This window comes from Castanea sativa, chromosome 2 (assembly GCF_040712315.1).
Source record: "Castanea sativa cultivar Marrone di Chiusa Pesio chromosome 2, ASM4071231v1".
Taxonomy (NCBI): Eukaryota; Viridiplantae; Streptophyta; class Magnoliopsida; order Fagales; family Fagaceae; genus Castanea; species Castanea sativa.
Window position 1 is genome coordinate 22947244 of NC_134014.1, and position 27519 is coordinate 22974762.

General features: G+C 34.8%; 1 protein-coding gene across 4 annotated transcripts; it reads right to left on the bottom strand.

Moving 5' to 3' along the window:
• Nucleotides 1-1493: 1493 nt before the first annotated feature.
• Nucleotides 1494-27519, bottom strand: LOC142624625 (uncharacterized). 4 transcript variants are annotated; one of them, XM_075798275.1, is made up of 18 exons: nucleotides 27176-27519; nucleotides 26554-26612; nucleotides 24288-24369; nucleotides 24018-24085; nucleotides 19662-19731; nucleotides 17614-17695; nucleotides 17215-17279; nucleotides 13884-14894; nucleotides 13659-13721; nucleotides 13533-13579; nucleotides 12794-12839; nucleotides 12601-12680; nucleotides 12366-12479; nucleotides 10458-10539; nucleotides 7989-8114; nucleotides 6788-6868; nucleotides 2158-2283; nucleotides 1494-1916 (listed from the first exon to the last, which is right to left on the bottom strand). In XM_075798275.1, exons 1-18 carry the CDS (start codon nucleotides 27491-27493, stop codon nucleotides 1845-1847), a joined length of 2592 nt encoding a protein of 863 aa, XP_075654390.1. In that variant the 5' UTR covers nucleotides 27494-27519; the 3' UTR covers nucleotides 1494-1844. The 4 variants fall into 4 exon arrangements, with proteins under 4 accessions (XP_075654390.1, XP_075654391.1, XP_075654393.1 ...); XM_075798276.1 differs by lacking the exons at nucleotides 24288-24369; nucleotides 27176-27519 and having other exon boundaries at nucleotides 26554-26611; XM_075798278.1 differs by lacking the exons at nucleotides 19662-19731; nucleotides 24288-24369; nucleotides 26554-26612; nucleotides 27176-27519.

Sequence of the window (27519 nt, forward strand, 5' to 3'; positions counted from 1 at the left end):
GTGAGCTTTGGATCAAAAGCAAAGGAACACTGACTGTAGACAAACAGCAATTTGGCCCGTGGATTTGTGCTCCTCAATTCAATCCTTCAAGGAAAACTTTCGTGGAGGTCCGAGGCTATTATGACGAAATTGAGGAGAATAAAGAGATGAAACCGCTGATTACTAATGGAGATGGGGTTGACATGGTGGCTCCGGCGGCAGCAAGGGATGCAGATGCAGCAGGGATTGCGGTGGCGGTGGCTGGCTATAATGTTCCAGTGATGGAAAACACGGAAATATCGGGTCTCACCAATCAATTTCAGAAATTATCGGCTAATTTGGCGGAAACGGATACAGCAATATCGGGAGAATTTATTGTGGCGGATTCAAAGGCTGGGTTTTCAAATTTGAATTCAGTGGGAGTGGATATCCAACGTGTTGCTGCTGAGGATGGAAAGGAGATAAAAAAACTATGGTGGTTTTCAACTAGGATGGTGGAATGTTGAAACCAGAAAGGTAACCGACTCTCTCCGAATTGCTGGGAAAGGCAAGTCAATCACTAAGCAGAATAATTATAAAAAAAAAGGCACAGGGTCACCTGGACTCCATGCACCAAAAATTAAACAGACAGACACCAAGGTGACAAATTGCAGTCGGCCGAATAAAAGCTTTTGGAAGAGAATTGCTAAATGAGAGAGTGAGTTTGGAAGTGGTTCAATTTTTATTTCTTTTTTTTTTAGAATTAGAGAAACAATATTATTATTATTTTCTACCCTTTTTTGGATAAATGAGTCTGGCATTGTTGCTTCATGCTTGTATTCAAGTACTGTCTGTAATATGGTTTAGTTACCATCTTCTACCACCCGGTTTTAATCATCGTGTATTGTTCGATTTTAATCATCTTGTAGTGTAAGCAAAACCTATTATCGGTAAGTTACAAACATGGCCAGTGAGAATCACCATGCTATGGGCACGTCAGTTACTCTCATGAGAAAGTCACATTCCATATATTCCAAACTTAGATCTTCTTCAACATTCTCAGACAGCTTCCTGCTGAATTTCTAAACAACTTTGGAATGATGACAGCTTGCAAGAAGTTTACTGCAACATTAAGTGATCCAACTCTTATGAAAAAAATGTTATATCCATAACATTATTCAACAAATTTTAAATGAAAAATTGTTATGGGCGGTTAATGATAGGCTAAAAAGTAATTTTAGTAATATATTCAAATTAAAACCAATAATAACTTATCACTTATGATTTGTTATGAAAGTGTTGTGAAAATATTATGGACATAACACTTCTCTTATAAAAGGGCTTTTACATGCCATCTGTAGGCAGTACAGCCAATATGAATCATCTTGTGACCTGTTCCTCAAGGCACCCAAAAAAAAAAAAAAAAGTTCATCTGTGCCTAGATCCAGCCAAGATGACTATGGTTGAGATTTTTACTCTTAAAAGCAACCATTTTGGATTTGAATCTACTTTCTTCTGTTGTTCCCACTGATGTCTACTTGGAAAAAGACATGATCATTTAAAGTAAAACCAACCCGATGTATTGGTATTATTGGGGGAAATGTCTAGTGTACATAATTTAATACAGTGCACACACGTTCCAAAACGAAGTGAAGTCACGAGTCACGATTTCCGTTGTTTTTGGGCAGTGTGTGTAGTTCAAACGTGTGTAATAGACATTCACCACTATTTAATGACTATAGTTCAAAAACTGATTTAATAGAACTCTTATTGGATTGATTTTCTATTTCAGGCACAAATTGCCTGATAACATCTAAATTATACATCCAAACTGATGGAAGGTACATGTACAACCTTGCTGCCAGCCTTGAGTTATCACAACCTTCTTAGCTAATTGATAAGCTATCTTGTTGATCGGATCGCAAACTTGCAACTGGTTGGTAATTCGATCTTACATACTGAAGGGGAAAAAAGAAAAAGAAATTCAAGCCATTTAAAACTCGGTAACAAACAATGATGCATAAACTGAAAACTAGAGGAGGCACAAACAACTTAAAGAAATATGATCTATTAATCTAATGAATCAACAATTTCCCAACAGCACTGATCAGCTTTGCTTCAATTGCCTTAGCAACCGTGAAGATAACTATAAAAAGAAGTACATATAAAACCTATGATTATTCATATAAATGAACATACCTCTAGCAATGAGATGTAATAAAAATCCTCCATATGCTGCATAAGTGCACTCCCATCTCTAATCGAACGGAATATATTTATTTCAGTCTGTAAAATCTTGTCAATAAGTTCTTTCTCACCCTTCATCTGTACAAAAGTTTTCCCAATCAGAATTGAGTTCAGAAATCAAAATGGTACATCTGGGATGAATATGAAGTCATCAAATAGGGTTTCAGTATTGTAGAAATTGTTAGCAAAGAATATAAGTTTATGTAATGAATGAGTAGGTAAAGGATTTTACATTTGCCGAAAGTCTCAACTACACATTGAATTCCTAATTTGACCTCAATTAAGCCTCCTTAGATATCAGAGTTCGTGCTGAACAAAATTACATAATTTAAAAGATTTAATTGCAGTGCCATCTAATTGAGTCCAGATGTACCTACTACCTAGCATATGGTAATTAGCATTCCATGAATCATTTTATTTTATCAACTCCAAAGGCATAATGGAAATTTAGAGCGAAAATCATTCTTCATGCAGATAAAATGGAACATTAATAAAATAGAATTATGCATACCTACATTTAGAATAAAACTTAATCTTAAAAGCCAGATTAAATGCTGACCATAGTTTCACCAAATTCATACAAACATACATAACTGATTTTAGTAAAAAAACAGATACACTAATAATTTTTTAGAGCTCATATCCATGTAATGCCAAATATCTTGTAATTATTTAAAAACAACTGCAAGAAAACTGTCCCTTCAAGGTACCCAATAATAAGTCTCTTATTATAATTAATACAAAGATCAAATTGCCCTATTCATTAATTAGGCATCAATTTTTGCAGTCTTTGCAGTATATTAATGTGACCCAAACCTAAGTCACATTAGCATTAAACTTCTGAATCACTATTTCTGATTCCGCAAGTTAAAATGTAGAAACTAGAAACACATCTTTTTTTGATAAATATTTTTTTTTAATTCACAAGAGGAGAGCGTTCAATTACACAATGTGTGCATTTAACCACTCCTAACAAAGTTAGGATATGATATTCAAAAGATTTATAAACTCCATATATGAGGATTTATCCCCACCACCCCGCCACTACCCCTCCCCCCCCCCCCCCCCCAAAAAACCAAAAATAAAACCCTCCAAATATGAGGATGATAGGACACTACCCAAGGTAGTCATCAAATTGTACACTGATCATAGACAAAATTTGTTTATTAACATGATTATAGCACTGGATTAGATGCAGAGTTTGTTTAATGATACGGGTAGCAATCACACCACTTTCTTTTTCTTTTTTTGATAGGTTACATTTTTTTTTTTTTTTTTGATAAGTAATAGCTTCATTGGAAAAAGAATAGAAAATACAGAGGGAAAAAAAGCACATAGGCTGTGTGCTAGAAGCAACAGGGGAAAAAAAACTAAGTAACAATGAATGTACAAAAATCAAGCATCTCAAGTAAATATATAAAAATAAAAACACCCATAGCATTTGCCCAATCAAACAAAGTCTGAAAAAAGAGAAGCTTCAACTCATGAATCAATCTTTCATTCCTCTCAAAAGTACGTATCTTCCTTCCTCCAAATGACCCACATAAGACAATGAGGGATCATTCTCCAAAGCACCTTAGATCTGAGTCTGTTGAACTTTTTGACCAACATGCCAAAAGTTCCACGACACTACGCAGCATGACCCAAGGAACCCCAAATAGTGACCACACCATATTCCACAACTCTTGAGATACTGGACAGCGTAGGAGTAAATGGTCAGTACTCAGTAGTCTCTCCATTCCTCTTGCACATACAACACCAATTCACCGCCACCACCTTTCACCTCCTCAAATTATCAATGGTTAAAATTTTCCCCAATGCCGCTGTCCAAATAAAGAAACTAACCTTCGGAGGCACTTTTGGTTTCCACAACAGTTTCCATGGAAAAGAATCTGGATTTGGGGGTTATAAGGCCGTATAATAAGAATGAACATCAAAAACACCCCTAGTAGAGAGGTTCCAACAAATTTTATCCACCCCATTCCTTCTCCAAGATCCAGAATATATAAGGTCCATAAATGATAAAACTGACTCCAGCTCCCAAACTTGAACCGGTCAAGTAAATTGGATATTCCAATGGTAGTTTACCTCTGTGGACAACAACAACTCAGCCACTGAAGCATCCTTGTTACTAGCAATATTGTAAAGGTCTGGGAAGATATTTTTCAAGGGAAGCCCCTCACACCATGGATCACACCAAAACTTAATACAAGAACCATCCCCCACCTTAAAGATGATAAAAGGATAAAAGTCATCCCACCCCTTTCTGATATAATTCCATAAACCAACCCCAAAAGGCCCCTGCACGCTACAAGAACACCCTCCCCCCCCCCCCCCACATGCTACCATATTTTGTTTCTATCACCCTTCTCCCCAAGGCAGTTCTTTCCATAGCCAACCCGAGTACATTGGAGATGTACTGTGGGGGCTCACACCACTTTGTATTCATTCTTGAAAAATATTACAATTCCACTCTATATGCTTAGTCCACTCATGAAACACAGGATTAGAAGCAATATGAACAGTTGCTTGGTCTCAATACATAGTCATTGCCAACTACACATCAAACCTTAATTTGTTAGGAAGGCGTTCAATCCACACAAGTTCACTTGACATATGGCCCTATACTTGGCCTTTGTACTAGATTGGGATACAACACCTTGTTTCTTATTTTCCCAAGTGATCAAGTTTACCCCCTAGAAAATTACAATACCCAGTAGTACATCTTCTATCTGAAGGTGATCATGCCTCGTCGAAACATGTAAAAGCTTCAACTCATAAGTGACCAATGTGAGTGAAGTCCCACATTGGAATAGGAACAACAAGAGGGAGTGGTTAATATAACATAGTTGTGACCAAACTTATAGGCTTAAGTCTTATGGGTTAGGTGGTGTCCCCATATATTATATTAACTACTCAAGGAGACTCCCCAAGGTGTTATCTCTCCAATAGATGCCTTCATATACTAACTCAGAAGTAACTGCAAAAGATATATCCAGAAAAATAATGATAAGATAGTTCAACTTGGCAACCAAGTGATGTTATCCCCCAGAACTAGACAATCCACATATAGTTTGACAATAGGATCCATAAGAGTGTCTGCTGGTTTAGAGCTTAACAAGTTTGATTCTTCCAAAACATTTTCTTTGCAGCAAACTAATTCCTTCTTTAAATCAAGTTACCTAAAATACCATAGAAATAACACATAATTTCCTAGATCCTTCATTTGAAAAGAGTTTTGAAGGAATTCCTATTCATCAATTCCCTTCTTAATGTCATCCCCAGTAATAATTACATCATCAACATAACAATTAATAAGATCTTCCCTTTCTAAGAGGTAAAAGAGAGAGCAGAGTATTCAAATTGACACAATGTAGCCCAAATCCGACTACCGCTTCACTGAAATCTTCATATGAAGTCCTGGGAGATTGCTTAAGGCCATAAATGGCTTTTCGAAGCCTACACACCTTACCAATCTCCTCCTAAGCAAAAAACCCAGTGATTGTTCCAAATAGTCTCCATTCCTGAGGAAGAATACTATTGCCTAGTGTCTATGCAATCGAATTCCTCCGCATCATCTTCCATGGTTAATTAATTGTGGAACACACTTCCAATACAGCTCACATACATGCATATTATTTATATAAGGTTAATATGTTAATTACATTGATATTTCATTTTTGCTGCAAACACTGCATAACAAGAATTATAAACTGCATTGTAACTCGATGTTGTCTTTGGGCAATAGTCCTTCCTTACCTTTTGTGATATCATTTTTGAAATTAAAATTAGGTATTAGTAGTTTTCTACTTTTCGCTTTTTCATTTTTTAGTGCTCCTGTACTTTCCATGTTTGGCTGATTCACTGGTTCAAACACTGGCTCAACCAATTTTATCACAAAACATTATAATTAAATATATAATACAATAAGATAATATAGTACAATTTACACACTAATTAACTATGTATTAAATAATTTAAACCTTACATTTAGATTCAAAAAATCCAAGATTTATGGAGTATTTCAGGGAGAAAAGGTTTAAAATGTGAATTTTATTCTTTTTTAAAAATTTACTGAATTGATAAAATTTCACTTGATATCGCAGTTCATTAGCTGGCCCAATCTGGTTAAACCAGTCAATCAGATTGAGTCATGCAAATGTCAAGGGTAGTTTATAGAGGTTAAACCAGACTAGAAATGAGAACAGTTCACGGTTCAGCCAGTTGAACTGACCAATATACTCTGTTTTTGAACCATTTTTTCCTCTAGCTGCAGCTAATGGATGTCATGGTAATGTCAATAAATATATCATGGTGATGCAAGTTGATACATTGATGATACTGTTTTTTTCTTTTTCTTTTCTGTATTGATAATACTGTCAGTAATTTATAAATTTTACATTAGTGTTTACAAATATATAGGCAAATATCATGATATGTTAGTATATATGTATTGCAAATTCAAAACTTTAATGTGCACATAACCTATATACCAAATTTAATATATTGATAGATATAAAAGAATAGGCATCCAAACATGATAATTTCAAAGGAAGGAGAAAATGAATAAGTAGAAACGTACAAATTCAATGACAAGAACATCTGGTGTGGACTCCCCAAGCACATCACCTTGGTAACCATCTCCTGAAAGCTCCATATTTTCCTGGGATAGCATGTACTAGACTAATTAACTTATCATTCAGCTATCAAACTAATTTTTATATAATGCGAAACTAATTTTCAGCATTGATACTGCCAAGTACACAAGTTGGTAAAAAGTGCATTTACTATACTAAAAGAATTACAGTTGCTGACCACATAAAATCAGGATATCCTTTTGATTTCTTATGTTGGTGGTTTGGGCTTGAAAGTAAACTATATACGCATTGGAGAGGGAAAAAAAAAAAAGAAATAGGGGGCTTAATTAAATAAATTAAAAATTATATAATCAATCATAAGGGTGCTAAATGAGTAAAGAAATGCTTTACCACTGAAAACAGAATAACCCAATAAGCTATAAGAGGGGTAAAAAAATGAATTTTTTAATTTAAAGAGGCAAAAACATAAAGAACCCGAAACAACACTAGAGCTGTTAACAGGATAAGTAAGCTAAACAAATTTACTGAAGTTAAAATTTTCCAATCTAGCAAAATGGCAGCTCTCTGAAGGTGTTCTAAGCTCTAACTATATGGGGAAAAAAAAAGTAATGTAAAGATATTGATTCTTTATGGTTCCTTAATTTCTTCATAATTCATGTCTCTAATGTATGGATGAGGTCATTAGAAAGAAAAGCAGGCAGGAAATGCCAAATCCACAACATCCATATACAAGGCCATTTAAGTTATATTCTCAAAATGACAGTTACGTATAATGTTGCTAACACTCCTCTGGAATCAAATCAATGTTTCAACCTTGCAAGTCACAATCTAGTGAGAGCACCATTTAATCCTTTCCATCCATAAGAATAAAGTTAAATATATACAGCGCATGTCAAAAAATATTTATGAAGATAACAAATTATAGAGCCTGTCATACGTTCTATATGTTATGAGCTTGGGGATTCACTTCTAGTGATTCCCTTCCGTTGTTTATAGATTCTCTTTTCTCTTGTACATAATTTTTTTTTCTTCATTATTTGAAAATATTTTTATTGCCTACTTCACTCATTTTGTATGAAGTAGTCCTTTCTCAATAAAAATTTTCTTACTTATAAAAAAGTATATATATTAAATTTTGAGAAAGGAAAAAAAAAGACCAGGACATAGACCAAACAAACTACGCACCATGGCATTTCTTAGATCTCCAGCTGCCAGATAAACAGGTTGAGCTACATGGCAATAACCCATCAGGCGAGGGACGGTTGGTATAATATCTCTGTGATTTACAACTCGCCAGCTATCTTTAACTTTCTGCAATGTAAGTATTGAAGGATGTGTAAGCATTCCCAAACATGCAACCAGGGCATGATATAAGAGAAGCAGATGCATGAAGAATTAACAGTAAAATCAATGTGTACGTGAGTCTCTTAAGCCATTTTACTAGTCAACTCAGTGGTTAAGTTTGCCCATTGTATCATTAACCAGAACTTAAGGGTTCTGGATCCAGACAGCTTCTGATAATGTAAATGAATGACTCCTTTGTCCAGAACATAATAAGTCGCAGCAATGTGCAAGAAAATACTAAGATTTCGAACCTGAGATCTGGACATAACTCCAACAGTTAGATTCTTGAAACCCTAGTAAAACTATGAAGTAAAGGGGAATGATAAGACAAGAAGGAAATGGAAGAAGGGTTAAAAATGTGAGAGGAGAATGAAATGAGAAATAAACATGATAAAGATCAACCATATTTTTAATAGTATGTTACATAAGATAAGATCAGCAGCATAAGTGAAAAGAGGAAGAGAAAATGACGCTGGACAGAAGCCTGAATGGGCTCTAGTATCAATTTTGATGTAGAATCTTAGGAGTTCAACACTAAATTAGATTTCTTGATAAGATCTTGAGGGGTTCTTGAATATAGTGATGATTAAGGGTTTAAGTAGGTTTAGGTGAATAAAAGATTGGGTTTTGGATATTTTTATAGTTGTTTGGTGTTTAACAATGAATGTAGTGAGATTAAAGAAGGATGAACACTAGGCAATCAGACCTAGGTTTTCCTCAGCAATTGCACTTAGGTAGGAGAAGGAAATCACACCCTCAAAGCTTCAAATAAACCGATGGAGTTTTTATTCAAATCAATCTCACTATCAATCATATTGACTTCAAAAAAGCCTTTATCAAGGACATAATAAATTCTTTCCTAGAAGGACTAGAACTAGAAATAAGCTATTTCTTGAAAGACTACAATTACTAATAACATTAAAAATATATATATTTAAAAAAAATAAATAAATATAATAAAAATAAAAAAACTACTTAAGAACTTCTAAACCAAATGGGAAAAGGACTCAAAACACGAAATAACAAATTTCTAACCTAAAGAAACTTAATATTAAAACTCAATAATAACTAAAGTAGCTTACAAAAGATGGCAAGAAAGCCTTGCATCAAAACTAGACCATAATTCTTGAATAATTTTGTATTTAATCTTGTTTTCCTCAAACTCTTTACTATCTGCATAATAAAAAGAAAAGAGCTCTAGGAAAATGGGAAAATTCCCAAGAACCTTGACCCTAACTTAACCTCCCACATACCTAATTACTAATAAAGGAGGCTTTTCCAGGTTGTCTAGGTGGGAGGGTCCTCCCAATCCCTTCAAAGATTCAAACCAATCCTAGTAATCAAACCCTTTTTTAAGATTTTCTGCCTCCAGCAAGCATAGGTGCTTCAAGTTCAGTAGCAAGTAATTAGGTATGAGTAAAGCAAATACATCCTAGTAGGTGCACTCCATATAGAGCAAGCAAGTCTTGGAGATGAGAAGCCTGCGTAAGGACCTCAATTCTCATTAGGAGGTCAAACCAAGGACCTATGGAAGTAGGGGGCTAGCCCCATCCGGCCCAACTCAACAAAAATACCAAAGAAATTAGAAAGGTATGCAAGATCTTTATCCTCAACAAACTAGTCAAGGTCAACCACATGTATTCTTTTCCATCATTCTATCCTATTAGAGGTTGTATTCTCTATTACCTCCTTTATTGACATGTCCTTTTCTTACTAATTCTACTAATGTCATTTTAGATCTTCATCTAACTATTTTCGATCCCAAAACTTGAATCAACTCACTCTTATCCTCTCTAGTGCATTAATTTCTCTCCTCAGCACAAGTCCAAACCATCTATTCAAAAAGAAGTTAGACCGGAAGAAGCAGACAAACAAAGATTAAATAAGCAGGAATAGTTTTCACACACCAGTAGCATATTTTGATCAGGTAGTTTTGTACTTTTCATTTTATTCTATTTAAGTTAAGACACAGGGAAGGGATTAAACCTGTTTGAAGGTTTAGATTACTTATATTAAGGTTTCGTAAGTTTCTCATATAGCTAAATTGTTGACTTTGCAGCAGCAGACATGTTATTGATTTTATTTCGAAATTATATTAAGGTCATCCCTTAGAACTGACATTTGGGGTTTCTTTGCTGATTATTATAGCCTTGAAATCAGGCTTTCTTTTCTTTCATTTCCACCCTAGCTAATGTGCAAAATTCTATCAAATAAGAAAGAATTATGAGTAACAATTGAAGATAATAAGTACAGATTTTTTTATTTTTTGCTAGGTAGATAATAAGGATAATAAGTATAGTTTTTTCTTACCTCATTATAATTTTCTGCAAATTTTTTGTTACCAACTCTAGGAGATCCAAAGTTATACATAGTCACAGAGATTGCCCCATGCCTGGTACACACAAAAGAAGATGTTTTTATGATAAGCTCCACGCCAATAGTATTAAACACATTATAAAAGAAATAGTAAAATATATCAAATTTCTAAGGTTACTAGGGTGTAGTAAGGTCTATCAACATTTTTGTTTGTAGAAAATAATAATTTTATTGACAACAGGTATCTTCCAAGAAAAAAGTTACCATGAGCACCAACAGGTCCAACACTAACCTTCCACCCAAATGATACAACCACAACTCATTCAAGTAACACCCAATGAACCCCAAACATCCACAACTATATCATAAAATAAATCTAATTAGATTTCTATAGTTACTAAATATTGTTTCAGACAAACCTGAAAAGTCAACGGATCCAATTTTCTAATATACCACCAATGGCATTTATTGGGACGAGTCCACAGATAACCACCATATTTTGAAGAACTTAATATTATCAACTTCCTAGAAGGCAAACTACATTGCTTGAAAACATAGACAGTTCTTTATTTCCCCTATCTCTAGTAAGCTTCTGTGCATTTTTCTACATATTTTAAGCTATGATGACACTATGTTCCCACATGCCACTTGCCAGAATTCGTGATAAGCTCTACAATCCATGACAACTTGTAAGTCATGCTTCCAAATTTTGTAAATCATGAGGAAAAGAATCATGAAGTGTGTTCCACTTTCCATTAAAATCTTCAGGTAAATTACAAATAACCACCCTAATCTATCGCCCAAGTTGCAATGTTCCCCCTGAAGTTTAAAACCAACCAATCACCTCGCAATGTTACTCAATATTCCAAATAGCCCCATACTGTTCCACTTGCAACAAATAACGGTAGGAGGATATATCAGTGGACCATGGAAAGTTTGCAAGACATGTTAAATTAGCAAAATATTTAGATGTTTAACAAGCATACCAGAGTGCAGAGGTCACTGAAATCAAGCAAGGAAAGGGCTCAAACAGGGTGCTGGTTGTAAGGTGACCTGTTTGAGCCCTTCCTTCCTGAATATAACAGCCTTAGCATGCTGGCGTGATTGCGAAACATTCCAAATATCTTGCTAGTTTAACACATCTTGCACACTGTCCAACCCACCAACATACCATGCCATTTTTTGCTCCTCAGTATCATCTTCCTTAGCAAACATAACTCATATTATAAACAATGAGTCACAAACATTATTGTCCTCATTCTGAATTTATATTCCTAATAAAATAAAACATCAACTTACAAGAAATTATGCAAAGATAACTATAAATACACACATGCAAACACTGGTTTTCAATATAGATAGAAGCCAAAACTTATCATTGTTATACTCAAAAAAATACTTTTCCCCTCCACATCCCTTTCTGCCTTCTATAATATTGTAAATGATTAGTGCCCACCATTTTATGTTGAATAGTGATGCCATGTATCCTATGTTGTTACATAGACATGCACTATAGGTATATGTGCAATTTACACAAGTGTGCACAAGATTATAGGACAAATTATGTCAAGCTCTGGCAGGTTACTGTCATTATATTCTTAAATTCTTCTCATCATCCCAACCAACTAAACCTCTCAAACTAAGAAGCTATAGAAACTAGATACTTCACAATTGGTTTTTTTTTTTTTTTAAATAATAAGAAGAAGAAGAAGATTAAAAAACAGGGCTAACATGTGAAGGTTGGATTGACCTCAAGGAAACATCAAAACCCTCCAAAAGCATTGTATAGTTAATCTTTCCTACCCAAATTTTTGCATGTAAAGACACACACGTGCATATTTAATGTAATGTACTAAAGAATGAAAAACAATGACTTCATAAGTAGAAAGATAAAGAACCCACTTAGCTAACTGACTAGAGGAAAGCTCAAGAGCGAGAAGGGTAGCCAATGCACCACCTAAACTATGACCAGTCACATACACATGCCATTTGAATGGTGGTTCAGCAAGATCATCTCTGTCAAAAAAACAAAATTTCACTTCTATTTTGTCAACTAACAAAATCGAACATATTTCTCATGCAACATTAAGATGTTAGCTCCACGCTTAGAATAAAGTTGAACAAATGAACAACTTACATATAACCAATTGCAAGTTTGATGAGAGAGATAATCCTTGTCCTGACGGAATCATATGCACTTAGAAAACCACTGTGAACCTGAAATAATTACTGCACCATTACTGATACTACATTAAACAAATATTGTTTAACACTTCACACATCTCATGAATACTCTTAAACACAATTCAATCTACCATTCATTTACATACTTGAACTTCTTGCTTGAAATCTCCACCTATCCTTTCAGGATTTAGCCTGTATATGATACATATAAGAATCAGAACTAGAACAAAAATATAATGTGTAACACCTAATGGAACCACCTCAAAATTATGAAGATGTTACATGCAATAAGAATCCCCAGGGCTAGGTTAACATTATCCAGAACTATTTTTTTTACAAGTATTATTATCCAGGCCATATTAAAAAATAAAAACATCTAATTTTTTTTTTTTTTTAAATCTTAAATGTGATGTGACACCAAACAGATAATTCTAGTAAGAATGATCACAATGAACTGCTGCCCAAAATTTAGGAGTGTATTAGATAACAGGTTGCAAAAGCCATTATAAAATTACTTCCTTGCTTTCTGATTAGCTGGAAGGTCATTTATGAAATTAAAATGTTTTTTGATCTAAATATAACAAAGCATTATTCAGCTAATGACAAATCAATACTGCAATCAAGCTGCACATGGGCAATCTCTCCATTGAAATCCACACCCACCAAAATTAGTAAGTGTGCTGTTTTTGAAAAATGCAGCAAATCAATACTGCAATCAAGCTGCACATGGACAATCTCTCCATTGAAATCCACACCCACCAAAATTAGTGAGTGTGCTGTTTTTGACAGATGCAGCTAAACTAGGCTTAATGGCAGAAGGTCTTAAAAGGATTAAAAATTTACAAATCACTAAAAAATTCGTAGCTTGGATAGATATTATATTACCCAGCAGGAACTAGCATTAGATCAGTTATCAAGTCCTTCCATTGTGTCTGAAAAGATAAATGTATGAACAATTTGAACTGAAGCCAAATAACCCAACTGCACTGAGAACAACGAGATATAACCTACTTGTTCTGTTCCTCTAAAAGCAACAACTAATCTTCTCCTTGCTATATCGCGCCAAATTGCAACCTGCAGTTCCCCATAATTTAGTGATTTACAGAATACAATTCCCAAAATCAAATATGACATTTCTCTACTTATATGGTTAAGAAACACATTTCATTCCATTCCATTGAACTCAGAGAAATATAACAAGGAAAATGATTTCCTGGCTGAGAAATAAAAGCTCACCTGTGTGTCAGTGGATGCATTATCTAAGAAACATATTTTCTCAAATTCAGATTTAATAAAAGTAGAATGACCCAGTGAAGTGGCAAGCATCGTCCAGGCTTCCATGGCACTTTCTGCAGTTGAGAACAGTGCTTTCATCTCCTCAGCTCTCTTTTCATCCAATGCTAAGCCATTCTCTGAGCTGACAAGTTTCTCACTTGGGGAATATCCTACAACATTATCATCTTCCAGTTTGGTAGAAGCCTGTTCTTTTGTTTCATCCTTTCCTACAGAATTTCCATCCTTTAGTTGAGAAAATGTTGTATTCAGAAGCATTAATGCTCCTAAAACAGAATCAGTTTGCCCCATTATATCCTGTGTTATTTTTTTCATATCTGGTATTGAAGACTTATCTGAGCTAATGCCTGAGCCACTCATTTTATCAATTTCACCATCCAAACTTTCTGGAGTTGCAAGCCCTGATTCAACATAACCTGCCTCTGCAATTTTTTGTGACTGTGAGCCAATTCTATTTAATAAGTCAAATCCCTCCCAATTTAATTTCTCAGGAACAGAGAGCCCAAGTTTCTGAACAACATTTTGATTGATGACATCAGTCAAACTCTTCCAGAAAATTTTATCTGATTGCTCCGAGTTAACAACTGGTTCCAATGGTTCAAAGGGATGCCCATTCTCCATACCACCATTATCAACATGAAAATCCTCTATTTCTCTCTCCTTGTCGGAGCCTGTGTCACTAGAAGAGGCTTCCAGGTCTTCATCCATTGGTGAAGGCATGTCTGTATCATACTTGTCATCATTTGGAAACTGACCCTTCCAAAGATTTGCATCATTGAATGCCTTTAGCTGCCCAAAAGCATACTTTACAAACTGACGCGCTTGCACAGACTCTGTGCCCACAACCATTTTCAGAGCAGACTCAAAACCATTTTTCCGAAGAAATTCCATAACAAAGGGGACCCTCCACCATTTTTTGTCTTCTTCAATTTCATCAAAACTTTTGTACTTAACCTGAAACCTCACCACTAGAAAGAATAAGCCATAGACTTATTCAAAGAAAATACTAGTTCATGTTGATAAATAAAGCCTGCAGGATTACAAACAAAAAAACAGCACATGAAGCCTTAAGAGTAACATCAATGAATTAGATCTTCATACCAGCTTGAAGTTATGGTACCTAAGAAAAGTGAGATTTTAGAGCTTGAAAAGAAGTTCCAAAATCTAATCACATTGCTCTTGAAACTCACAGTAATTTTCCATCTATATGGATAAAGGAGAAAAAATAAACCCAAACTATGGAAACTTTACTCTTTTCCCCTCTAAAAATCTAAGAAGAAGCTTCATGGATTCCAATCTCCACATAATGAGGCACTTGTGAATTTTATAATTCAAAAACAGAGATAAAAGAACGAACGTGACATGAACAAGACCCAATTAAAAAAAAAAGTACTCCATAAGTTTGTTCTTTAGAGGATCCACAACTTTTTTTTTTGAATAAGTAATAAAATTTATATTAGAAGGTAAAAGAATAGATACAGGGGATTTGTATACTATATCCTCTCTCACTTTAAGAATCAAATAGCAATGAAATCCAAGAAATATCAAATGTATATCACCCAAAGTACGTAGCCAATCAAACAATGAACATAGAAAATAGCTTTAAGCAATTTTCCATTCAACTATTTCCTTTCAGCTCTATGTCATGAAAAGTACAGTTATTTCCCTCCCTCCAAGTTGCCCAGGTAATAAAAATAGGAATAGCCTCCTAAGTCATGACAACAAAATCTCCTTTTCAACTGCAAAACACTTCGAGCAGAATCCAAGGTATCACCTAAAGACCTCAAACAAAGACAAAGGTAAAGACTACAATTCTCTTTTCTTTTTTTTTATGGTAATAAGAGTTCTATTGATAGGAAAAGTACAATGTGTTTACTATAGAAAACTCACTGTACTTGAAACAAATACAATCAAATCTGATGGAAAATCTACAATTCTCTTGCCATGACAACATATAAGAGGAGTTGATCTACCATTTATCAATGCAACATCTATCCTCAATTATTTTCTCCGTTTTCTCATATTATCAATTGTTAAAATCTAGCTCTCAAGCAATTGCCAATCCAAAAAATGTGACTTCCCTAGGTAATTTTGCACCCCAGATATTCCTCCAAGGAAATTTGACCACTAAAAGTCCTCTAAGACCATCATAGAATGAACAACCCTCAAGTTTCCTTTCTTAAAAGGTCTCCAACATTTTTTTTTTTTATAATAAGGCCTCCAACATATTATATTTTTACCATCACTTGATGAGAGATTAGATTACAATAAATAAATGAATAAAAAGTATCAACAGCCTCTAATTCCTAATTTTGCTAGGATCTCACAGATCTAAAATTCCAATGATGAACATTTTCACCAAACATTCCTAATTACAATGGAACTAAACCATCTTATTCATAGAGATTAAGAAAGTCCAGAAATTTATTCTTCAATGCAGCATCACAACACCCAATATCATGCCAAAACTGAACCCTACCAACATCCCGTCTTGAAACAAACAACCCAAGAAAATATTTCCCATTGCTCCAATTACTCTTTCCTAAACTCATACCATAGTGCCCTCTCACCTCTTACTGAAGTCCCCATTCCCTCGAAGATTAAGCTATTGGGAATGATGAATTTAATCAATTAACCATTATTTTAACACTCCTCCCCACATGTTGGCCCTGAATTCCCATTAATAAGTGAAGCCCAGCACATGGAATTTTTAACTTTTTAAATGGGAGGTTGAGCGGAGACAAGGTTCGATTTAGGACCACCTCCTCTGATATCATAATAAATTACTACCTGTCCCAAAAGCTTGAGTTGTTGAGAATCTACTTGAGATTGGTGAATTTAATTATTTAACTATTATTCCAACACTACTGAAACGGGAATATTAAGAGACAGAAAATAAATAGGGATGCTGGACAAAGAACTTCAAACCAGCATTAGTCTCCCCACCTTCTGAATAATTCAATATTTTCCAACATGCTAATCTCTTCTCCACCTTCACAATAGTAGCATTCCACGCACTTTGTGCCTAAATCAATGACCCCAAAGGTAAACCCAAGCAAGCTACAGGTACTGTACCTACCTCACACCACAACACCTCTCCCAGTTCCAATCATCCAAGGACTGAAACAACTTGAAAGGTGTGAACAAGCTTGATGCAGGTTAAATCAGGAGCAAACCAAATTTTCAGGACTATTGAACAATTTAGGTTTATAAGAACATTTTCAGCAGTTATTTTCAACTACAGCTGATTTTCTTGTGTACCATGGAAACTTACCTCTAGCTGTACTTTTCCACCACCACCAATTCCTTCCAACTCCACCATTACTTCATGCAAATTTCCTAGCAAATGACATGTTTGTTATTAGATTGTATTGAAAAAAAAATTTTGCAGCCCTGCATCCGAGTAATCTGCTAAACATTGGTAAGCTTGTAATTAGAGAAATCAAGTAGTTTAGTTCCTGTAAAATTTTACCCCTAACAAAAAAGGAAAAAAGAAAGTATAGATATATATTAAATCTATTGACAGTCCAAGTTCCCAGGGCAATAGGAACACAATACATTCACTAAATATTTGGATGCACAAACCCAATCTAAATTAGTTAAGACAGTTGGGCAACGTGCTATTATACTAATTCTAACATCAAACACCATGCAATTTGTTTTAGATTCTCACCATCACAGAGACAATCCAGACTAATGCCTGCGTTACCCATGCGCTTATGTGGGGTTACAAGGTTTGCATCCCAAACTGCTACCTAAAGTTTAACACCAGAAGTTAGAAATGAGAGGTAAAGTTGTTAAGCAACAATACAAATAACTCTTTCACCACATCAAAGTCTAAATTATAATTCACTATTAGTAAAACACATTGATATTGTTTCTGAGCATGCGATTAACGTATTTATAAGGTGATTCATCATTATTACTACAATAACAAGAATTACAAGATGTAGAATTGCAGAATTTTAATTTATTAGATACAGCTACTAACAGGCCTTTTTTTTGGGGGGGGGGGGGTGTGTGAGGGGGGGAAAGATAGAGATTCTCTTCACCCAATTAATGTGTAGGAGACAGCTACCTAATAAGATTAACTGCATCAAAATTTATACCATTGCTGTCTCCCCAAAATTCTAATTATAGCCTTCTGCCTCTCATACTTTGCAATTCCAGTTTTTCTTTTTTGATTGGTAAGTTACACACACCCCATGATTACAGTCTCCATTCTTGATATTATGTAACATAGGAGATCAAGATGTATTAACAGGCATTATAAGTCTACACTCAAAAGGTGACTGGAGATATGTTTATGGATTAGTAGTCTACACTTTTCAGGAATGGTTACTCCATTTAAGCTTTATTCATTTATTGTGAACAATATACAACACACAATGGCAACAACAATGTTGAAGACACCTACACTCTGGCATTTTCATACACACTCCAGCATTTTTTAAAACAATAGAAACTCAACCTAAGCCAACCAACAAAACAGCCGGATAAAAAAATGATAAACAGAGCATGGGAAAAAGAAGGGAAAAAAACTAAGATAGTAGAAAACGGTAGTCCTACTCTGATAACATGTTTGAGGAGTATTTAGAAGAGAATTAAAGGAGGAGCTGAAAATCTGATTTAGTCCTCAGCCACTATATTCCATATATGTTCGAGAGTTGGTTCCAAGGAATAGAGATTATTCTTGATAATGACAACTAGTGATGAACACACCTCATCAGTGACACCTCACCACTAGGACATTCTAGACTCTTCTAGAAGAGTACAACACATTTCTTCTAAAATTGTACAAGGCCATATAATCGATTCACACTTGATTTGGTTTCCCCGTTTTGCAGTAGAGGCTATCGATCCTACATTCCCCTAGCTACCTGTGCTACGATCATAGTTTCATTCATTCATTGAACCTTTGGGATAACCATTAGCATTATGGTCAATCACCACACCACCTCTATCATGCATAAGACATTACATTACGTGAGAGTGCATGGTCAACACACACCTAAAGTGCCTACGTTCCGCTTGCAACCAATTCAATGCAATGGTACCACTAAAACAATATTAGCTCTCTATCAATACCAAAAGACATTTCTTGCATCCCTCTGAAGTTATACATGATTTTAAACAACATAATTTAACGACATCAAATAAAAGACTTGATCACCTCAAATTAAAGATGATGGTACGAATACGATATTTTCATTAAGCACAAACAGGAATTGTATAAAAAAGTTCTATTATCAGGCTTCACATATTAAGAAATGCTGAAACAATCTATTATTTCATAACTGTGATGTTCCACTGTCTCTTTTTATAAGGAATATATTTGCAGAGTTACTTCCTATATGATTCATTTCCATTATTTTGTCATCGTTTTTTGACTTGAACAACTATCCGTTTTTAAGACAATAGCCAAAAAATGGGTAAGCCAATCTTCTTTGAAGATTTTGTTAATGTACAATTCATTTCCATAATTCTATCTTGCTATTTCAGACAACAGCTTAAAAGAAAGGAGCACTGTCAGTTCTTATATTGTGTCAACATATGATTCATTCCTCTAATACTCTCCTCTTTTGTTATTCAAGACAACAGCTAAAAAAGAAATGGAAAATATAAGAAAATAGAAGAATGAAATGGTGCCAACTTCAAATATGTACAGCGCTCTTTATATTGGAAAATAAAATTTATAAATTAGAAAGAATGCATATGAACCTGGAGAAGTTTGGTTGGAGGCTGCTTGATATTAAAGGAAAATTCCTCATTCCATGTCGGCTCTTTTTTCCTATAATCAGGTAATTGTACATAAAATAAAAAACCAACATAAACTTCCAACTTTCCTGCATCCACGAATTATGGTAGTTATGTAAACTACTGATTTGAATTCTATTATAAATCTTATTGATTCTCTTTGTATGTAATGATTGTTGTTTGAATTATTTAGGAGTATCTTGAGTGCACACCGAGCGCATAAAGTATCTCCCTTTCTCAATAAAATCTTATTACTTACAGCACACAAAAAAATAATAATTCTCTCTCTCTCTCTCTCTACGATAGGATACGAAAATTAATTAATTTACATATATTTTATGTTAATTAATTAATTAGTTTACATATATTTTATGTCAATTTTAGGTTTAAAAAGTAAATAAAAATATCAAAACTAATTTCAAAACATATCTAAAACTAATTTAAAAACAATGGGATCATATATGTGCAAAGTTAATTATTTTATTCTTTTGGCTTCCAAGCTAACACTATTGCTAACTAGGAATAAACAATAAAGTTCAAGACTACAACACTTCAGCCTCACAGGCCCAAGGATAACAAGCCCACATCCACTTCATGACGCTGGACAAGCCAAAATAAAATTAAATAACAGGAAAATAAAGAATAGAAACCTAGGAGTTTGCACTTAGGCTTGCTTGTAGTCAGCATCTAGGCTTGCTTGGAGTCAACACCATGTGAGGAAAACCACTAAGAGTCAACACCTACTATTGGCTGGAATCAGCACTAAACCAAAAATCAAAAGAAACTTTTCCTTTATCAAAATCATCTCTAAATAATCTCCAAAATAAGTACAGTTTTCTTACATAGAAAGACTAAATCATAATTCTAATTGGGGTAGGAAAACGTAATTTTCTTATTACAAAAATAACCTTGCTTCCAAATATTAAAATACTAATAGCCTAATAAACTACTAGGACCTAAAAAATTAAAATACAATTGTCTTGCAAAAGTAAATAACACTTTTTTTTTTTTGATAAATAAGTAATGTAATTTTATTGAAAATCAAATAAACTTTATATTCACGATGATGAACACAAAGTGTCAAAAAGTACTGAAGTCTCAAAGGGAAAATCTAAGAGAAACTTGAAACTCTAAAATAGAAGAACATTGTGTAAAACCCCAAAACCAGGACCAATCAAAAATGGTATTAGAAAACAAAGTTTTCAGCTAGTCCAAGGAGTTCTTCATGTCTTCAAAAGAACGTCTATACCACTCCTTCCATACAAGCCACATCAAACAAGCCGGCAACATATTCCAAATATTCGAGCCATGTTTACCAAACCAATTTCTCTAGCTAAATAACAAAGAAGAAACATTCCCCAACATAACCCTCTGAATCCTAAAAATCTAAAATGCAACTCCGCACAAAGCATAAGCAACATCACAATGAATTAAAAGGTGATCCACCAACTCCCCATTACTTCGACACATACAACACCAACTCACCAATGACATACCCCTCTTAGTGAGATTGTCCAAAGTAAGAATCTTTCCCAATGCTGTTGTCCACAAAAAGAATGAAACCCTCTTGAGAACCTTAACTGACCAAATGCCTTTCCAAGGGAAAGGGACTGTAGAGGCACCCCGAATCTCCCCTGTAAAAGGTAGATTGTTCAAGAGTGGGCTGAGGAAAAGAAATTGTATGACATTCATCCTATTTTCTTTAAGGTGTGCAATTGGTTGGCTGTTCCATTGCCTCACAACTACAGCTTCAATCTTGAAAATTACCATACTGACGGAAAAATATTCAGGATGAAAGTATTGAGCTAAATATTCATCTCACAGTTTCTCTTTCATGTCTTCCCAACCAGTAATCACAGGTTTATGCTTTATAAAGCGGAGACATTCAAGGTTCTCCAAGAAAATTTGTACTCCACCTCTTAACTTCAATTTTGAAAACCTGACCTTCTTGCTATCTGCAAAACTTATTCACAAAAAGAATTGCTCCATCTCATTTAACCAATTGACGAAATCCCATGGACCTCTTTGATCTTTATGACCATCAAAATAAAGTATCTATGAGGTTAACATTGTTCACTAGAAGACAAAAATTCAAGAGCCTAGACTGCTTAATTTGTTGCTGAAAGTGCATGTTGTGCTTCATGGATTGGGGTCTAGCCCGTCTGGGCTTCCATTTTTTAATATATATATATATATATATGTGTGTGTGTGTGTGTGTGTGTGTGTGCGCATGCGGGCGCGTGCGCACACGCATTGTAATTGGCCTGGGTTAAGATTTTGGATAATGGGTTTTTTTATATAAATAATAAAAAATTTATTCAAACATTAAAAAAAAGAGTCACCCAAGTATACACGACATATAGGCTGGGGATCAATACAATCAAAAACACAAATTACAATTATCCATCAAATCAAAAATTGAAAAAATAGAATGGCTTCCTACGATAGACATTCAATCTAATAGCGTTCTAAAAAATAAAAGTTTTAAATCGAGTACTGTCCTTTCAGAATCCTCAAAACACCGGTTCACTACATGCCGGTTCAAGTTGGGCCAATGGTCTTGAATGGAACAGGTCATGGATTAACTAGGATAAGTTAAAGGAAGGTGGGTTAGGGGAACTCAAATGGGACCATCGGGTTACCTCTAAGATCGAATCAGTGGAGGCTTGGCGTTGCAGGTGGATCGGCAGCAATGCTTGAGACGGCTTCTTAGTGGATTTCCGGTGGCAGACATGGAGGCAAGAGTTTGTGGTTTGCAATGTCTTCTGGTTGTTTTGATGGACTTTGGGGTGTTTGGGAAGTTTTGGCTTTGACGGATGGTTTGTGGTGGGTGGATTCACGGCAAATTGATGATGGCAACTTGGGTTTTTTTGGGTTTTGATGAAGGCTGAGATCTTCTAGTTTTCAAAGGTTAGTTCTAGTGGTGGAAAACATATTGGCCATTTTTTTTTTTTTTTCTTCTGGCTCTGGATTGGTCGCGATGATGCTTCAAATGGACCAGGATTTGCTCTGATACCAAAACTGACACAACAATCCAATTAAAATTAAACAAGACAATAAAGGATAGGAACCAAGGAGTCAACACCAAGTGAGGAAGACCACTAGGAGTCAACACTTAAAATTGACTGACATGTCAACAAAAAAAAAAAAACTAGGATTGACTGGAGTCTGGCAAAAACTAAAAATAAAAATAAAAACTTTTTATTCATCAAAATCATCGCTAAATCATCTGCAAAAGGAGTACAATAGTTTGCTTATATAGGAAAACTAAATCCTAATTCTGATTGGCATAGTTTGCTTCCAAAAATTAAAATACAGATAACCTATTTTACTAATAGGACCTAAAAAATAAAAATACAATTGTCCTGCAAAAGTAAATAATACTAAATAAAAATAAAAATCTCCCTGCGTCTCATGCATCACTATGGTCTCAAACCTCACATATGCAGCCACACCTTCCAAAGACTTAGATGAAACAACACCAGATGACAAACAGAAAATATTTTAATTGAATCTCAAGCACCAGCTCACATGGCCTAACCAAAAACAGATATAAGTGGCACAAATTTGGAGAGTTTGTCAACAATAAACTTGCAAAATGAACAAATCTTCACAATCCCTAGCACACCTTCATCTCTCTCACTCATCTTCAATCTCCGATATCTCCTCTTCTCCATTCCCCCTATTGCCCACTATCAAATCCCTCATCCTTAAGATCATCTGTGTGTAAGAGTGATGGGGAATCGGTGGATCACCTTCTCCTTCATTGCTCATATGCCTATAATTTGTGGTTGTTTGTGTTCAGCTTTTTGGGTGTATCTTGGTTATGCCTAAGCAGGTGGGTGAGTTACTAGCTTTTTGGTATGGAGGTGTCTAGCGTCATACAACCGCTTCTATTTGGGGTGCTATTCCGCATTGTATTATGTGGACTATATGGAGGGAAAGGAACAACCGAACTTTTGAAGGGGAGCAGTCTATCACTGAGTTGAAGCACATTTTCATTTTATTTTTGTTTGAGTGGATAACTGCTTTGAGTGGTCTTCCCATACCCTCTTTGCTGAATTTTCTAGATTTATGTAGTTTTGTATGGCAATTTGTTTCCCTTTGTACACTCCCTGTGTACCAGGGTAACTGTTTTTGCTGTACCACTATTCTTTTTTTCAATAAAGTTTTTTATTTACAAATCCAAAATAAATAAAAATCTGTGTCCCTGCTTCCTTCATCAACATTTCTAAAGGTTTTAAGCAAGGTACCATCATGATCCATAAAGAATACATTTACTAATTTTCCAAGAATCTCTACAAAATTAGAATAACTTACCCCCATTTAACCTTGCTTTTGACAACATGTCCATCCAACTGCATGACCACATACGGATCACTTGTTCCCTGGAAAACACACAAAAGGTTGAAATAGTAACACTAAAACAGAAAACAAAAGGAAGATACAACTACTGCGATATTTAACTAACTGGAAGCACAAATGGAATTAAACGTAGGTGATAAAAATGAGTAGCAGTACTTGTTCCTCGTAGGAGTAACAATTTACAGTTATCCCTCTATACAAGAAAGATTAGAGAAGATAACCCACCCAAGGATCCATGGCAGGTAAATCCAAACCCTTTTTTAACTTTATGAACAATTGACCATCATATATCTCACGAACAAATGATCTGCATGTATAAAAGTCAAATTTCTATGAGTCATAAATGGCCCATTTTATATTTGCTCATGACTAAACCCGAATTACTACATGGACAAAAATTTATAAACATACCTCAACAAAAGTAAAGAACAACTGTTTATGGTCAATTAATCAAGCTTTTTTATAATAAGGATATACTATTGATATGAGTAGAAAAATACAAGCGAAGTGTATCAAGCTACTCCTAAAAAATTACCATCTAAAAATTCTATCCCATGACGTTGGCTCAAATGGACTATAAAAAATGTAAAAAAGTTTGACTCAAATGGCAGTTCCTATTCCCACAAGAATAAATGGAGGGTGAGAACATGAGATCAAAACCTACTATGTGAGGTGTAACTAACCAACAAAAAAAGTTCTAAAAGTTCTAAAAAATATGGAAAGGGGACAGCCTAGGGCAGACATCCAACCATACAAGGATCTAAAAATAAAATTGCTTTATGACATGCAGGGGAAATTCAACACCTTCAAACATCTTACCATCCCTCTCTCTGCATATTGTCCAGAAGATGCACAAGGGAACAACATTCCAAATTGATATTCATATGCCCTCATGTCAACCAAATCTTCCTTTCCAGCATTCAACCATCTAAATCACATTCTTTGGCATCATCCAAGACACACTAACTAAAGAAAACACAAATAACCAAATATACCTTGCCACTATGCAATGAAATTTAAGACAGTCAACTACCCCACTGCATTTTCACATTCAGAATCAATTACATCCTTCCCAAAGGTACTATCCATGTAAAAAAGCTACTTTCCAAGCCACCTTGATATCCCAAACACTGTCCCAAAGGAACTTCACTGTTCTAGACCCTTTCAACACATAATAAAATGACCAAACCTTGAAATATCTAGATCATGTTAATTTCCAAAGCATTTAATCTATACCCCACGGAACAAAAGTGGAAATATAATGATTCCCATTCCCAAGCATGGAAAGTACGAGTAAAACAAAGATTCCATGATCGCATTCCCATGTCTATTGAATTGCCTAAATCAGAAGCAACCAAAGCCTTATTGTCTACAAGGTAAAATGATCAAGGAACAGGTCCTTTATGGAAGACTCACCACACCATATATTGTGCCAACAAAAGATCTGCAAACCATTGCTCACTAGAATTTTGATTTGTTCAGAAAATACGTCCTAATTCCTTATGAGAGGACAGAATGGAAGAAAGTAATGAAACCCACAATGGCTATGGATATTGAATAACCTCCTTTTACTTTCTCAATCCCTTTAATGCTCTTCCATATACCAACCCCATGCAACCCTCTAACTATCTATGTTGTCCACCCTTCCTCCCCTATGCTTCTCCATATTTCACACTAGTGACACACGTCCATAATATAAATAACATACATTTTTTTTTACAAACGAGGGCGTCTAACTCTTCGAGTATCTGACTATTCCCTCGCATGTATGCAATCGCCCCATCCCACACACACCAGTGGCAGCTCTACATGCAAGCCAGGGTGGTCACAGGACCACCCTGACTTGCAAAATATATATATATATATATATATATATATACACTTGCCAGAAAAATATTATATGCTAAACTAATCTATTGTGACTACCATAATAAATTTTTGAATACCCTAACTTGAGAATTACAAAAATTTGGATTCAACAATAATAAAAGTAGTGCTACTACATTCAGAGCATTTTTATAATAATTTTACAACAAATCTAATGTAGTAAACTATTGCTGATTCTAATTTGGGCCAAATACTAATATTATTTTTTTACCCACCAATAACAACTTTTTGCATAAAATTTATTGTGAACGTAACATTACTCCAAAATTAATCCTACCTCCAAACATATTCTTAATTACTTTTTGTTTAAGTTTAGATAACAACAATAAATAAATATTAGCTCAAATAACAACAAACATAAACCAATCAAACCAAGACAAGTCCAAGCAAGTGAAAAAATTATTCAGCAAAAAGCCAATTATAAAACAAAAAAATAAAATTTGTAGCACTAAGCCAAGATCTCAAGAGGTATCGAACCCAACATCCCAGGAATATCATGATGCTTAGAGACCACTAAGCCAACCCCTTGCGATTACATACTTTTAATAATAACAACAGATACACTAAGCCTTTTTAACTATTAATACAGAAAATTAACACATACTCCGAAAGATACACTGCCTTACAACCTGCAGAATCAACTTCACACCTTCCAACATTTTCCTGAACAAAAATTAAAATCAACACATAAGATCGCACCAGAATTAATCAAAACCATAAACTTCTTTTAAGTAATTCTCTACTGACTAATTTCCCAAGAAAGCCAATAAAAAGGAAATTTTTTAACTCTTTTTTTTTCTCCTGCATTATGTTATCTGTATTCCAATAAAAATAAATTTGCGCAGTTTTATATAACTCAGATACAATTAAAGTACAGGGCCTAGTTAAGTTGAATTTTTAGTGTAGCGTTTAATATGCTTCTGTACTTAATTTTCTACTGATCGCCAAGCACTGAAACATTTTTTTCAAAATTCAAAATCCAATAGTCATTTTTTCAATCTCGCATCCCTTGAAGCAAATTAAGAAAAATTAAAACAATAAATTTTCAAAAAAACAAAATTCAATATCCAATACTCAAATTTTCAATCTCGTAATTCTTTACTCTTATTAGTTATTCTTCGTATTTCTATTTGTTTCAGACAATATATATATATATATATATATATATATATATATATATATATATATGAATTCTTTAACAATTTGAAGAGAAAAAAAAAATTTACAGGGGGGCTAGTGTAGGCTTCGAATGCGAAACCGGCGAGAACGACGGCAAGATTATGATCAAACGGAGGCCGCTCATTCTCGTTCTCGTCAACCGAAATTGTTTCGATTTCGGAATTGTTTTTACGGAAGCAACAAATGGGGCAGTACACTCGGTCTCGGCCTCTGAACTTTTCCCGGAAAGTGAGAACCCTAACTTTCCTGGGAAAAGGAGACGAGAATCGCGGCGTAAGGTTAGGGTTTCGGAGATAGGTGGGGAGCTTGGCGGAGAGAGAAGAAGAGACGCAGTGATGGAATTGGAGGTGCGTGGGCGTGGCCATGAGAGAGTGAGAGAGAAATGGGTGAG

Coding starts and splice junctions, on each gene's coding strand:
- LOC142624625 (XM_075798275.1), bottom strand. CDS start 27,493: ATGGCCACGCCCACGCACCTCCAATTCCATCACTGCGTCTCTTCTTCT. Junction 26,613..27,175: donor AAGCCTACACTAGCCCCCCT/GTAAATTTTTTT, acceptor ATTTTTGTTCAG/GAAAATGTTGGAAGGTGTGA. Junction 13,722..13,883: donor ATGCATCCACTGACACACAG/GTGAGCTTTTAT, acceptor GGGGAACTGCAG/GTTGCAATTTGGCGCGATAT.